Below are 15,982 nucleotides of genomic sequence, written 5' to 3' on the forward strand. Positions count from 1 at the left end.
CACCCTCAGCTACATAGCAATTTGGAGACCCATCTGCACTGCATGGGGATCTGCCTCAGAAATAAACAACAACAAAAAGCCAGCTATCTTTTCACAAGACATGATGCTGCACTTTGAGGAGGGACGATTTCATGGAAACTGACTTTTGAAGAAACAAGGACTCCTTACTGCTTTGCCACGTGGCTCCCGAGTTAAGTTCCACTCTCCTAAGGAAGGTCTGTGCAGCTGGGTTAACTCAGGAGAGACTCAGACAAGGATGCTCAAATCTCTGCTTTAGTTCTACTTAGAGAAGACAATCTGAGTCAGCATGCTGGGGCACGACTACTGGAAAATCACAAGTTAAAGGCCAGCCTGGACTATGTAGCAAGACCCCATGAAAGATGGGAGGAAGAGAGGAAGGACTGAAACTGCCTGACTACGGTAGGACCAAAGCAAAAGCAATCTTGAAAATAAGAGCCATGTGTCTGTAAGGTGGGAAAGGGAATGAAGACCCAGTGGACAGTGGCATTGACGGTTTGGGTTTGATAACAGGCAGGACAAGCCTGGATGCTGGCGTCTATATTCAGTTCTATGCTAATGAAATCATCTCTCACTCGCCAGTCCCACAGCCGCTCAGACCCAACCAAGTAAACACGCAGAGACTTATGTTGCTTACAAACTGTATGGCCGTGGCAGGCTTCTTGCTAACTGTTCTTATATCTTAAATTAACCCATTTCTATTAATCAATAAGTTGCCACATGACTCGTGGCTTACCGGTATTTTAACACATTCCTTCTTATTACAGTGGCTGGCAGCATCTCTCTCTCTCTCTCTCCTTCCTGTTCTCTCACTTCTCCTCTCTGTTAGTCCCACCTATCCTTTCTGCCTGGCTACTGGCCAATCAGTGTTTTATTTATCTATCAATCATCTATATTATTGATACAAATTTAAAGTTAATTTTGTTATACTGTATGTGTATTTTTACTCTTGTTTAAGGTATTATGTTTATACAACTCATTTAAATTGTAATGAAACAATTAGTCTTCTATGATAGTCAAACTTATAGTCATGTTAAGTTTTCTAGGTATACATAGATATATTTCAGATAGATAGGTAATCTTCAAATACTTCAAAGACCTACAGAATAAGGCATTTAAAATGTTTTTAAAAATTTATACTTTCTGGACAATGAGACATGTCTGCTCCTGGCAGTACCGATTTACTTAAGAGAGGAGGATGGACATCGAAGACACTATATATGGAGTTTATCATCTTCTTGGCAAAAATAGCCATTTGGGCAAGAAACTGTTCTTGCCTGGACTGCTTAAAAAATGTATCGACTGGACATGCAGGACCCATAGGAAGGTACTTTGCTTGGCAAAATGGTACTTCAGGTTCCTGCTTCACAGAGGAAACAGCCAGATATTCTACAGGATACATAAATGAATAAGAGATTCTAGGCCTGTGGGCTGAAGACAGATGCCCCAACTTTACAAAGGAACATTTGGTGACTGTCCAGGCTGCCAGCTGTCTCTGTCTACCCCGCAAGACTCCCAAAAGTTGCTTGCATCCTTCTCCCATTTCTCAGGTAATAGTATATCCTTCTGGGGTCTTTGATGTAATTGAAGACTAGAGTTATAATTTTCTCAGTTCTGATAAAAGATATGTTAGATATAAAACCTTAGACTTACAAATATAAGATAGATATGATAACTTCCTTAATTTTGACAAATACAAATAGACTAGTTATTATAAATAGACTAGATATGGTAACTGTAATTCTTACTTGATAATTGTTTTGTTATCTGTGATTTTACTACGTGGAAGTTAAAACCTTCCTTTTTGAAAAAAAAAGAAAAGGGGAAGTGCTGTGGGCTGTTCTGTATGTTAAATGTGTTGCTCTGGTTGGTTAATAAATAAAACACTGATTGGCCAGTAGCCAGGCAGGAAATATAGGTGGGACAAGGAGAGAGGAGAATTCTGGGAAGTGGAAGGCTGAGGCAGAGAGACGCTGCCAGCCACTGCCATGAGAAGATGTTAAGATACTGGTAAGCCACGAGCCATGTGGCAACTTATAGATTAATAGAAATGGGTTAATTTAAGATATAAGAACAGCTAGCAACAAGCCTGAGCCATTAGGCCAAACAGTTTGTAAGCAATATAAGTAAGTCTCTGTATGTTTACTTGGTTGGGTCTGAGCAGCTGTGGGACTGGCGGGTGAGAGAGATTTGTCCTGACTGTGTCAGGCAGGAAAACTCAAGCAACACGTGCTGGCTTAGCATAAATGAAGCTGCACCACACAAAACTGAGCACAGTGGCCCATGCCTGTAATATCAGTACTGAGGAGAGTTTGAAGCCAGCCTGAGTTACATAAAACTGTTAAAAAACAAACAAAAACTCTCCACAATTTACTTTGCTCACAAATGGCTTTGTGCTCTACCCTTTAACTCTTTAATCTTTACAAAAGGCGCAATGACAAGATCATGGAAGTTTAACAAGGTCAAGACCTGGGCCTGGGCTGCATGGAGCAGGGCTGGGATTAAAGCTCAAAGCATCAACCACAGACCTATGCCTACATCGTCCTACTGAGTGAGCCCCATGACACCAGTGACAACGACCTCATTTTCCCCATGAGTTTGTTGTGGTCTTTACTTTTCACCTGGTAAGGAAACTAATGTGGCAAAGGGGGTATCACAAAAAGTGAATTCCACAGACTTTTTATTCATGAAATACACAAATTCCATCAAAATACAATATTACCTTTAAAGGGCCACTGAAGGAAGAATTTCACAGGCCAAAGCCCCAAGGAATCAACACGGTCACCCTTCCACCTGCCTCATATAAACCATATACACAGAGCTTTTTAATTTTAAATAACTTTCTAAACACAAAAGCTTCACAGCCCCAAGAAACATTGGGTGAAATCCTATCACAGACAGAACTCATTCATGAAATTAGGTGCTCATTCTATCTGTGGCCCACTTATTGCAAGAGCATCAAAAACATGCAGAGAAATGAAATTTTCTTATTCTGTCAATTAAATGTGGCAGCTAACATTTGCTCAGAGGTGATGACAAAATGGAAAACTGTTACCACAGACAAACTTTCCTCACAAAACCAGTGAGGAAATATAGAAGAGCCCGGAGAGATGGCTTAGTCAGTGAAGTGCCTTCTGTGCAAGAATGAGTAACTGAACTCTGACCTCAAACACTCATGCAGAAAGACAGTGCAGTGGCATGCATTTATAATGCCAGCAATGGAGAGGAACAGAAGCTAGATGCCTGAGGCTCACTGGCCAGGCAATCTAACCAGAGCAGCAAGCTCCAGGCTGAGTAAGAGACTCTGTCTCAAAAAATAAGGTAGAGATTGATTGAGAAGGCCATCTCAACATTGTCCTCTGTCTTCTGCATGAACCCACACATGCTCTTGCACGCATGCAAACATACGCATACATTACTGAGCCGAAAAATCAGTCATTGAACGAAAACTTTAAAACACTCCACAGCACTATGTCCACTCTGGCAAAGCAGCATCCTTTGTTAGAGACACTCTCTAGTACTTGATTTCACCTTGTGACAAAAGAGTCATTCACTGTGCTGTCCCCATTTGTGGCTGGCCTCATTCACTGCACTTGAGCAGGCTCTGGCCCACAGCTGCCATAGTCACCCTGGACACTGGGCTTTCTCTCTACGGCTTGTCAGAGAACAACTCCATACAGTTCAGCTCTCACCAGGGCCACTGTGGACATGGGCTCTCAGAGGATGTTGGCTGATCACACCATTGTGTGCCAACTCAATTGACTCTGTCCACTTTTCTAGACTTGGTCTAGATCTCCTTTTTCTTCTAGCATGCTTACATTCTATAAGGGGTGAGGTCGACAGGTTAGAAGACATGTGACCAATTACTGTAATGTACATAATGAGCCAGAAATGTACAAAGAAAGAAAACAGCAGAGCACATGTCTAGTGTGTGTGCACAGGCTGTGGGGTTGGAGCACCAGCCCTGTAGGCAGGCACGAGCGAAGTGGGAACAGAGTAGCTAGGCAGGAAGGAGAAATGAAGTTTAGGAGTTCAGAAATATTAAACACATATTACTGAATACACATATATGCAAATACCTGGAAACTAAACTGCCAACATCTGAATTAATACAGTTAAGGTGCACCAAGGCACTTATTAACCTGCAAACATATAAATTACAATAAGGAAGTACATCAGTGCACTTGGTGACTGACATTGTTAAGCACAAAAAAAAATATAGGTTTAAGTCCCTAGGCCTTATGACATCATACTCCAATATAAGTGCTTTATGGCTAAGTTTATTAGCATAGGTATACTACGAGTTTGTATATAATATTTATATTCGACCTATCCACTGACTCTTAAAAGGAACCATGCCAAAATTATAAATGTGTTAGTGGAAAGTCTACAGTCAGAACAGGCATTACCTATAATCCCATATTTAAGCATCAAGAGTTCAAAGACAGCATTGGCTACATAGTGCATTCAAAGCCAGACTGGGTTATATAGGATACAGTCAAAAAAAAGAAAAAAAATCTAGAGCCAAGTAATCCATGCCAACCACTCAAGAGGCTGAGGCAGGAGGATTGTTGCTGGGTTTGAAGCCAGCCTGATGTACATAGCAAATTCCAGACAGCCTAAGGTATATAGCAGGATCCTGTCTCAAAAGATATCAAAATCAACTAAGAGAGCGGCAGTGTAGCCCACTGGCAAAGCATGTGCTTGGAATGCAGGAAACCCAGAGTTTAATGCCCAGGACCCAAAACATGAAAAACAGAATCAAAATAGAGTAAGAATAGATTTTAGCTTAATAAAATGTATTAATACATTTAAATATAAAAAACAGAACATCTGAGCAGGCACTTTCATGAACAATTAACATGTTTGGATTCTGGTTATCCTCCTTAGCACGTAAACATGGTTTTCTCTATCGGTGAGAACAGAAACACAGAGGGTAAGAGACTTAGAAGTGACACACAGCACGCAGGTGTGGTCCCAGACTGTCTGGGACCACAGAGCACCTTAATAACCCTGAAAGACATTAAGTCATGGCCAGGCTCAGGGAGGTGGGGGGGAGGCCATGACATGAAAGGCTTTGCAGAGGCTAAGTCCTGAAGTATGGACCAGAAAATAGGGACAAGGGCATTCTGGTCATGAAGCAATACGACCTACAAGCATGGAGGCCGGAACCCGATCTTGTCAGAACAGCAAATAGTCTGCAAAGAGGATGCTGGGAGCACCCTACGTCAGGATCGTAAGTGGACACATTTGTCCCTTTCCATAATATTAGTAGCTATTGAATAACGAATTCACACGTTACATAGGTTTCCAGTTTCGTTGGTGATGATTCACTGAGTAATGCTAATTTCTCCCTACAGTGTGACTATTAGCAATCACATGATTTTTTATTTCAATGTCAATTATTAATATCAGCTCAGATCATATAGGACACTTCACACGATGACCTGTGAGTTGCAGAATGGTAAAGAAGGAATGAAAGACACTACTAACAGCAGAGACAGGAACCAACAGAGATGTAAAGAGAATCACTGTGGCGGGTAGAAGAGCTATTCACAAGTACAATCAGGAAGTTCCTGGAGGCTCACAGAACCCTTCATGGCAAGCCGAGTAGAGGCAAAGGAGCCCAGGACAGGCTGAGGCAAAGCAAGTCCCAGTGGACTGAGGTAAGCAAGGGAGGCCTGTGCTGAGCTGACACCTTGGGGACAGTAGAGATATTGTCACCTGGCCATCCCATCCCACAACACAGGCACCAGATGGTCAGCGGGTGTCACTGTGTCCCTGTCCCAAAGTGTGCTATCTCTCCTTTGGATGCAGGTGAGACAGTTGTACCCTTCACTGGTCTGGTGTGCTCAAAAGTTCATAAGCAGGTGTCTGGTTGTGCATGCCCAGGTGCCCCTGTGGTCCTATGTACATTGTTAAGTCCGTTAGGGGGACTTGCTACTGAAGTGGGTAGTCATTTCTGTCTGTGCCCTCCAGGTTCACACTGAGAAAGTAGAGGCTAATACAAACAACACACACACACACACACACACACACACACACACACACACACACACAATCCTCCTGTGTCCTAACCTACTTTCTACTGCTATGATAGTGATCATGAACAAAGAGAACTTGTGGGGGGAAAGGGGGTATTTGGCTTACACATCCTAGTCACAGTTCATCAATGAGGGAAACCTGGGCACGAACTCAAGCAGGGCAGGAACATGGAGGGGGAAACGGAAACAGAAACCACGAAGGATGATGCTTATTTGCTCTCCATGGGTTGCTCAGCCTGTTTTTTTATACTACCTAGCACCACCTGCCCAGGGGTGGCACCCACTTCCTGGGATGGGCCCACCCACCTCAATCATTAATCAAGAAAATGGCCCACCGGTCTGCCTACAGGCTAATCTGATGGAAGCATAAAACAAAACAAAACCACCCACTCGGCACAACCTGTCTCTGCATTTGCACTCAAAATACAGCTGGTGGGGCAAAGCGCGGCCTGCGACCGCATTCCACACAGCCTGGAGTCACTCAGAGACGGGCACAGGCTGCTCATCACTGAGCTTCAAGAGAGGCTGGGAAGGACCTCAAAGCTTTGGTGGGGTTTTCCCAGAGTACAGAGCGTGGGCAACAGCGGGCGAACCAGGAAGTGGAGGCTGGTTCAGAAGCGGCTGCAGGCCAGACTGAGGTAATAGAAACAACAGAAACAGCAGAGGGCAGAGCTAGCCAGGGGTGAGAGACCCAGTCACACACACTCTGTCTTCCACAGAGGCGAGTGGCCTGTCGGGAATGCAGAAAGCAAAGGGAGCCTGCAAAGGACACGTGAGAGGCAGTGCACCTGGCAGGCCACTCTTCATGGGGGTTGGGGGCGGCACATAGGGTCTCCATGGATTGGCTCTCCACAATCTAGAAACACACTGGTCCTCTTCGTGTCCTGAACAGCACTTCTTATCTGGGGATGTGCTGGAATCGGTAAAATATCTTACCCATATATCTTCTCTCTCGGTTGATTTCAAACAATTTAACATTCAAGCACAGCTTCAGAAAAATTGTAGAGATGAAAAATAACATGACCACATCCTTAGAAAGCAGATTGTTTTAATAATAGTGGCATCAAAATGGAAATTGCTTAAGAGACCTTGGTTATTTTTCAATTGTACACATCCTAATTTCAAACCACTGTGATTTATACACTCATCTTACATGGAAATCCAATCAACAGATTGGCATGCTGTCAGGACTCATATGAATTAACGGTCCATCTGCAGAGGAGGGCTGAGTACCAGTACCAAGCAGACCTACAAGCTGCAATACAAACTGAAATGTAAAGCCCACACAAGTGGGGCAAGGTGGCAAAACACCTCTAATCCCAGCACTCGAGAGTAAGATTCAAGGTCATCCCACTCTACAGAGTGAGTGAGGCCGTCCCAGAGCTCCATGAGACCCTGCCTCAAAAAACAAAGGAGAGGGGAAGAAGAAAGGGAAGGAAGGAGCTGGCAAGGTGGGAGGGAGGAAGGGTGGGAGGGCAGGCATTTTGGAAACCAAGGATTCAGGGAAGCACAGGTAATCAGCTAGAAGACCGAGCTCAGAGAACACTGGAATTGACAGACTGCATGTCCCTGACTGATGCAGGCTCAGCTGGTAAGTAGGCCGAAACACCAGAATTCACAGTAGGGAAAAAGCAATTCACCTATCCCACAATTCAACTCAGGAGAAGAGAGACAGCGAGCCATTCACAGTCAGAGCCTTACGCTCTCTGAAGAGCACTTTCGCAAGAGGGGTCTGGCTATGTTGTCGAGACTGGCCTTCAGGAATCAAGCAATCCTCCAGCCTCATCCTCCCACACAGCAGTTAACATGGTAAATTTGTATGTGGATAGGGATGACCAGGTGTTTCTGTGGCACCAGAATCCCCACAGAGCAGGGAGGTCCTCCAAACCCCAGCCACGTCTCTAGACACTGCTGCCTGAGGCCATTACTATGAGCTGCAGCTTGTCCTTCAACACCAGTATCGCTCAGTCCCTCTAGCTGCTCCACTGACCAGTGGATGTGTTCCCAGTGCCTCTGAAGGAAGATGTCCTCCCTCCCTCCCTCTCTCTCTCCTCCACCTCTCTCACCTGAATATGAGAAATCAGGAAGAGCAGAGCATAGACATAGTCCTCTATGTCACCAGTGCTGTGACTTCTAAGCCAAGTCTCAGAGTCAAAACTAGCAGCAGAAGAGGATAAAATCTGGCTCTAACGATGGTCACCTTAGTAATCTAAAACATCAAGAAAGCACGGGGAGCTGGCCATGGTGGGCATGATGCCCCATGCCTAGAATCCTAGCATGTAGTGGTGGAGGCAGGAGCCTGGAGTTCACGGCAGCCTCAGCTACAAAGCAATTTCAGGACAGCTTGGACTTCGGGAGACCCTTTCTCAAAAAGAAAGATCCAGAAAGATAGAGGCAGGGAAGGGAAGGGGAGGAAACAGAGTTATCAGTGGTTGCAAGCTCCCAGCGACACCACCACTATGAAGATCACCTTCCAAACAGCAGATCACACTGGTTCCCATGCAGAGCTACACACACACACACACACACACACACACACACACACACACACACACACACACCCCTCGTGGAAACAAACCAAAGCGCTCCACCCATCAAATAACTTCAGGAAACACTGAACACCAGCCTGCCTTGGGCAGCAGGAAACATGCCTGATATGAAATGTTCTAAAAGTTTCTACCATCAGGAACCTCTTCTTCAACTTGCTGACCAAAGTTTCACTTACCTAACCCCATGCTGCCCTGGCTTTCCAAGGGATGCAGTGTAGCTAATATCAGCAGGACCCACAGCTCTCCAGTCTCTGCATTCCTGGGTAAGCATCCCCTCTCTACTCTTCAGGGGCTTCCTTGACAGAGCAGGCAGAAAAAAGAGATGTGTGTATCTCTTCAATGCTGTATTTCCAAAGGCCCGGTGAGGGACACCTGCTTCAGTCACGTGGACAACTGTAGCCAGAACACTAGGGCACAAGAGCCATGGGCACAAAATCACAGGGCCTTCTCTGAAGCTGGGGAAGCCAAACCACACAAGAGTCGTGTGGTTTCAGTTGGCAACACAAGTTCCCTTCAAAAGTGTGTTTGAGTATGTGCACCCGCATGCAAGGTTTGTGCATCCGAACCCTGAAGGCCAGGGATATAGAGGGGAGGAATCTGCATGCTGAGCTGTGGAGTATTAAATATCATCCCTATTGGCCTGAGTAATGGCTATTTCCGAATAAAAGTCTCAAATACTTAGCTCTCTCCCCCCTCCCCCATTTGCCCCCCCCCTTCATCTCAGCACAAGTCATCATTGTATGTGGATCAAAACCGAGAATGGCTGGGGGGGGGGAGGGGAGGTGGTTGTCATCGTAGCAGTGGTGAGGCAGAGGCTGGAGGATCCATTCAGTTTCAAGGCCATCCTGAGTTCTAGTCCAGCCCAGACTACACAGTGAGAGGCCCTGTCTCAAAACAACCAAGACCTTAAGAACATTCCTGTTTCTCTTTTTCCCTCTTTCCCACTTCTGAGCTACAGAGAAACTATTTAACATAAAAATAACCGGAACCCACCTGCTTATCTGTAGTGTCCTTACCAACCTCATCCAATTCACATCACCTCATTCTAGTATTATCAAGCCCCAGAGCGTGAGCAAGGGCAAGACTTCAGTCCTCAGCTTCCTGTAGGTAGAGACTGAGGTGTGTGCCTCCTCCCAGAAGTCTACTGCTTCTGGAAGGGACTTCCCATAGAAACAATGGCATGATCAGCATCTAGTACAACTTATCTCTTCAACATGGCTTACTTCTGCTAAACTTATCAAAATGATGGTAACAGGGCTGGAGATAAGGCTCAGTGATACACACAGCACTTTTCTGGCATGTTCAAGGGCCTGGGTTCCAGCTTTGTGGGGCTGGGGCGGGATGTGGTGGGAAAACCTTTTGAAATAAGCTGGATCGACAAAAAGGTACACACTTCTGAAAAGTGTCCCACCTAAAGCTGCAGGGAACATGTGGCCTTGGCCACTCCAGAACCCTGACTCTTCCCTCCAAAGCCAAAAGGACTTTTTAAACTTGGGTGCCACTTTTCTGGTGTTCTGGAGTCTAGTCCTGCCATCCTGAGGTCGGTCAAGGTAGCGCTCTGATTACCTCATCCTTCCTCTCTGCCTCCCCGAAATCTTCAGCAAAGCCCTCCGTGAGGCCATCTTCCCTCCACCTCCCACCATGCATCACCATGAGTTCTAGATGCCTCTCCCACAGGCACCAGTTCCAGGCATCGGTTTCTCCACGGAAGCCTCCGCCCTGAGTGGGCACAGTGCCGTTCGCTCTAAACCCAGTGCCATGGGGATGGCTCTCCTCACACGGCACTGGAATCCTTTGTCAAAGTCCTATTTTGTCAAAGCCCCACTGCATCTAAAATGGTCACAAAAGCAGAAGGTGGCAAAGAGAAGTGGTGAGTGTGGCATGAGGACTGGTCACCGTGGCAGGAGTCTCCGAGACCCGAGATCAACAGATTCAGACTCACACACAGGACAACAGTAGACACTGACAGAAAGCAGCACGCCCTGAGAGGCAGCGGGACAGGAGGCTCCTGACAGCCCAAGACAGAACAAAGGGGACGACATGTTCAGGAAGACAAAAGCTGGACAGCCAATACCGACAGACTTCTCAAAAAGTATGAACGAAGTAGGAGAGCTCGTCAAGTCTGAGGTACAACGTTTGCCTGGTGTGTGCAAAGACCCACGTTGAATCTCCAGCACCGGAAATAAGTGAAAACTAGTAAGAGCCCAGTGTCAGTGGAGAAGTGGTCTGAGTGTGACATAGAACACTTGGCCTCAGCTGACTGTGTGTGCGGGTGTGGGTGTCTACACACATGAGCAGCTACACATTGCTTTCCACCTTATTTTGAGACAGGGTCTGTCACTGAACCTTCAGCTTGCCAATAAGCAAGCCCCCAGGGATCCTCCTCTTCCTCTGTCTTCCCACAGAGACACAAGAGCACAAGGTTTATAGATGAGCATCACTGAGTACATCTTTTCACATGGATGCTTGGGATCCAAACTCAGGTCCTCATGCTCACATGGCAAGCATTTTATCAATGAACCATTTCCCCAGTCTCTGGGCTGTATACCTTAAAGACTACTTATTCCATAGGGTTTAGAACCCATGCCAAGGTCATCCAACAAACAAAAAGGTAGTTATGCCCAAGATGGCTGTACAGGCCAAGCTGGATTCCTACTAGTTTGCACATTATCTTATCTTCCTTCTCCCTGCAGCAAAGAAAAGGCCTGATCCCCCCTCCCCTTGTGGGGCATCCCAGGGGTGCTCATTGAACCACTGAATGAAGCTTTGTTTTTCTGCTACCTCATCTGCTCCTACCTTCCAGTCTTAGGCCATCCCCATGTTCCCCAGTGGGTGCAATGGCTTCTGTTAGCCCTGAGTCCTCAGTGGGGACAGGACGTCATGCCTCTCTCACAAGTTCATTATTAAACAACTTATCGGGAGCTATGGGGAAGCACGATTCGGAAAACACCCTCCTGTACACCAAGGCTGCAGAGCAGCTCCAGGGGAAAGAAAACCCTCCCACTCCTCTCACTGGCTTCCTCAGCTGCCATTTAAAACACTCCAACCTAAGATCACACAGGAGTGAAGGCCAGAGCTAGGACCCTAGAACCCAAGTAAAAGTGAAGCAGGTGTGTCTGACACCCATAATCCTAGCACTTGGGCAGCAGACACAGAGGACCCCTGGGTGTGCAGGTTAATTTTATGTCAACTTGACACAAACTAGAATCATTTTTGAAGGGTTACCTCAACTAAAAAAAAAAAAAATGCTCCCCCTGACTGGTCTGTGGGCAAGCCTGTGGTGCATTCATTGTCTTGACTAATGATCAATGTGTGAGGGCCCAGCTCACTATGGGCAGTGCCACCCTGGTGTTCCTATGAGAAGGTAGTCTAAGAAAGCTAGGAGCCAGCCAGTCAGCAGTGTTCCTGCATGGCCTCTGCATCAGTTCCCACCCCGACGCCTCTGGATGATGGACTGGCTACAAGCCTTAAGTTGGAATAAACTCTCTCCTCTCCAGCTGCTGTTGGTCACGGTGTTTAATCAGAGCAGTAGAAACCCTAAGACACTGGGGTCAGCTGACCAAGTAGGTTAACTGGAATTGGCAAGCTCTGGGTTCCACAAGAGATCCCGCCTCAATACATAGAGCATGGTCAAGAAAGACTTTGGGCCTTACAACCATACGTAGACAGGAGCATGCACACCTGCACACACACGAGCTTACACACATGTAAACATAAATGTGCATGCACAGACCACATATCACAGCAATTGAGAGTGTGAATCTTTGAAAACAATCTGTCTGGCACAAGAAGAAATCTGTATTTAGTTATTTCTAAAAACCTAATCAAATCCTTCCATTCACTTCTTTGCACGAACTGGCTAGTATCCCCATGCCCCTCACCCTCCCTAACAGGAGGGAACTCCAGTGCTGTGATTACAGGAATAACCTGTGTAACTGTGCCCAATTCAAATCCTCTTCTTCAGCTTCTCTCGGGATGCCCTATGAATCCCACTGAACGAGTGTTCCCTTTGACTCACACCTCGGTCTACCAGCACTGTCTCTTCGAAGACAGTTCCTCATCCTTAGCCTTCATAAAGATAACAGTCACAGCTCAATTTGTGAGGAGGATTGATTCAACTGCACCTTCAGAGACAAAAATCTCAAGGCCCTCGTCTCAAATGGCAGTCTTTGCATATAATTCAAACACGTTCTTTCATGTACTTCAAAGCCTCCCTAGGTTCCTTATAATATTTAATATGGTGCAAATGGCACAGGTTATTTTCCTTAGATGTGATAGAAGTCCAGAGTGTAAATGTCATAGTTAAACTGCAGTATTTGAGGGATAATGATGAGGAAAAAAATGTATGTATACTTATAAAAGATACAGGTTTTTTTTCTTATATTTTTGGCCTACGGTTGGTCACATCCACACATGAGAAACCTACAGAGGCAAGGAACTGGCTGCCCAAACTTCTAACCATGTCATCTCTTGATCATTATATTAAAAGTCTAACATAGCCCAGGTTGGCCTCAAACTTACTATGCAGTTAAAGTTGGCCTTGAACTCCTGACCCTCTACTTCTCTGACCTAGATTTAAACAGGCATTTTCTTAGACTGGAACAGAGCTTAGTGGTAAAGGCCGTAACCTCCATCCCTAACACTGTAAAAAATCACTGGCATGGGCTGGGGCCGGTGCTCTCTCCCCAGCACTACAAAGTTATTGACATTGGTGGTGGGGATGGTGAGGACGACAGCAGTGGTGACAGGCACTACCTTTAGTAGTCAGTCTCTTCATCTGCAACAGTAGAAAGCACCATTACCTCATAACAGTGATGAAATGAAATAACTCCAAAGACCCGGAATCAAGCATGAAACAGATCTGAGGACTCACTACCACCAGATCCTCTCACCTGAGTCCCAGCATTTCATAATCACCCAAAATGTAAAAACAATTAAGACACAGCAACCCCATTTGAACAGCAACCTGAAGTTTCAAGCCTTTTTGTACCGTTAATAGAAATCTTCCGAGTGCCAGATTAGCTCTGTGACTGTCAAGGCCAAGACACCAGGTGCAGGAAGTGTAGGAGGCTCAGAGGTCCACAAGGAGATCAGGGATCACATTTATTACAGCCTGTTAGGCTAGCTACCAGGAAATTCTGTTTTATCTTGGATATAGTCTTAAATATAGTAATAAATGAAAATATGGCCGGCTGTCGAAGCCCATATGCTCTCCTTTTCAAGACAACAAAATGCTCATCCAGTATGTGTTTGCTCACAGCAGTGGCAGCTGGATGGGAGCCAGAGAAATCAATGAAGGCTTGATGTTTGGAAAACTACTAAATACAAAAGAGGGGGCTGTGCATCTCTGGTTCCTTCTATTGAAAACTTCCTGTTGCAAAGTCAAGGTGATCCTTGAATTTTAACTTGACCTGCTCAGAAGGTCAGGACTGTCTATGCTGCTACAATTAGCCACTCAGCTTTGAAAGGTCCCAGGGCCCAGTCACCACTAGGTCCTTCCGGTTACTCCCCAGAAAAAGCCAATTTTCCTGGTTCCTGGTTGGTTTTCCTGCTCCTAGATGGCTCATTCTCATTCTTATTCATCCATTTACTCTGCCTCTCTCTGTTCTTCCCCCCCCCCCCCTACCCCCCACCCTACCCCCATCTCTCTCATGTATCCCAGGCTGACCTCAAGTTCAATTGGTAGTAGAAGATAACTTTGAACTCTTGATCCTCCTGCCTCCAACTCCAACTTCCAGATGCTAGGATTACACACATGTAGCACCACACCCAGCTATTGTCTCTGTTTAAAACTAAACTCCAAGGGCTAGAGAGATGACCTAATGGCTAAGAGCACATACTGCTCTTGCAGAAGACCCAGTTTCAGTTTACTGAACCCACACGGCAGCTCACAACCATCTATAACTACAGTCGCAGGGAATCCAGCTGATGCCGTCTTCTGGCCTCCATGGGCTCCGGCATACCCAAGGTACACAGAAACTGATGTTAATACACACACATACAAATAATAATAACAATAACAAGCCAGCTCCCAAGAACAAGTTGTAACACAAAAGAGCAAGCAGGCCCTTGACTCTCCAGCTTTACCTGTCACCCTCCCTCTCGTAGAATCTCTTGTCAGCAGGATACCACCAATCAAGAAGACCCCAACAGATGTTTTCACCCTCCAAAGCAGCTAAATAAACCTTTCTCCCTCTATCACCGACCCGGCCTTGGGCACTTTATTATAGCAACAGAAAAGGGACTAAGCTCAGGTCATTTGCTGTCTCTCTTGCTGCCTAGATGGTAGCTGAATGCATTTCTATTATCTCTGTGAGAGGAGAAGTAAACAAATAAAGGACTGTATAATCCAGGCAGTAACAGCAAACGTCAAGCTAATGTAATTATGCAAACTGTCGGACGATTTCAGTAAGTCTCTTTAAGATAAGTTATCTTCCTGGCCTGTCAAAACAATACCATACGAGAGCGGAGAGCTTCCGGAGGGAGAATGTCACTTAGCAGCAGTCCGGCAGCAAGTGCTCCAGTCTGGAAGTGGGTCCTCTTTCTCCGCATTTTTCTAAGGCACTTGACTATCAGCCCTCCCAGCAGATGACACAGCACAAATCCTTCCAGACCGAACAGCTCGTGGCAACATGTGAACACTCTCACAAAACAAATGCTCCTGCCTCATGTTGGCAAATATTCATATCTCCATGGCTGTCCCCCACCCAAATGGTGACAAGCCCCTCCCTGAGAATTGTTCTCAAAGATACCCAAGAGCAAACTGAGAACATTCACACAAGGCTCAGAGGAACCTGGTCCCCAGACAGAGTGTGCCCTTCTCTGCTGGCTGAGAGAAAACATCCTCCACATCTGCTCAGCCGGAAAACATGTATAAAGCAATGAACGAATGATGGATGGCACATAGGAAGCTGATACAGGAGGATCAGGAGTTCAAAGCCAGCCTAGGATACTTGAAACAGTAAGGAAGATGGGAAGAAAGGTCAGGGAGAAAGAGAAAAAGAAAGGGGGGGGCGAGGTAAGGGGAGAGAGAAAGTCACCTTCTGCAGCATTTTATAGCCTCTGCCTTTGGCATAACCCCTTCCAAATCCATTGTCAGTCTCCTCGGTGGCTGCTCCGAAGCCTCCCATGGCTCCAGTGGGCTTCAAGGAAAGCTCTCTTCTCTTTAGTATGTGTCCAAACCCTTTCTCTTCTCTTCCCTGGTTGTTTTCCATGCTTCTGGCTATATTTCACCTCTCTCCACATCCTAGCTACTTCCAGTTCTGGAACAGAGTCCATCTTCCTTTGGCTCCAGAGCCCTCCCCAGAGACCCTTCCGTCACAGTGTGACATACATACGCTCACAGCCTTTCAGGGCTGAGTTACGTGGACT

General features: G+C 46.0%; 1 protein-coding gene across 16 annotated transcripts in view; it reads right to left on the reverse strand.

Moving 5' to 3' along the window:
• Carmil1 (capping protein regulator and myosin 1 linker 1) overlaps positions 1-15,982 on the reverse strand; it is a 289,003-nt gene that overhangs the window by 229,220 nt on the left and 43,801 nt on the right. For 4 of the 16 annotated variants that reach the window (XM_036189076.1, XM_036189073.1, XM_036189084.1 and 1 more), the window contains exon 1: positions 15,652-15,876. The exons of 5 other annotated variants lie outside the window; for them this stretch is intronic. In XM_036189076.1, the coding sequence (XP_036044969.1) occupies positions 15,652-15,825 (174 nt within the window). In that variant the 5' untranslated portion in view covers positions 15,826-15,876. Of the gene's footprint in view, positions 1-15,651; positions 15,878-15,982 lie in introns of those variants that run through there. 7 more of the 16 variants (XM_036189074.1, XM_036189075.1, XM_036189078.1 and 4 more) reach the window with 3 other exon arrangements.

The sequence above is a fragment of the Onychomys torridus genome, chromosome 5, assembly GCF_903995425.1.
Source record: "Onychomys torridus chromosome 5, mOncTor1.1, whole genome shotgun sequence".
Taxonomy (NCBI): domain Eukaryota; kingdom Metazoa; phylum Chordata; class Mammalia; order Rodentia; family Cricetidae; genus Onychomys; species Onychomys torridus.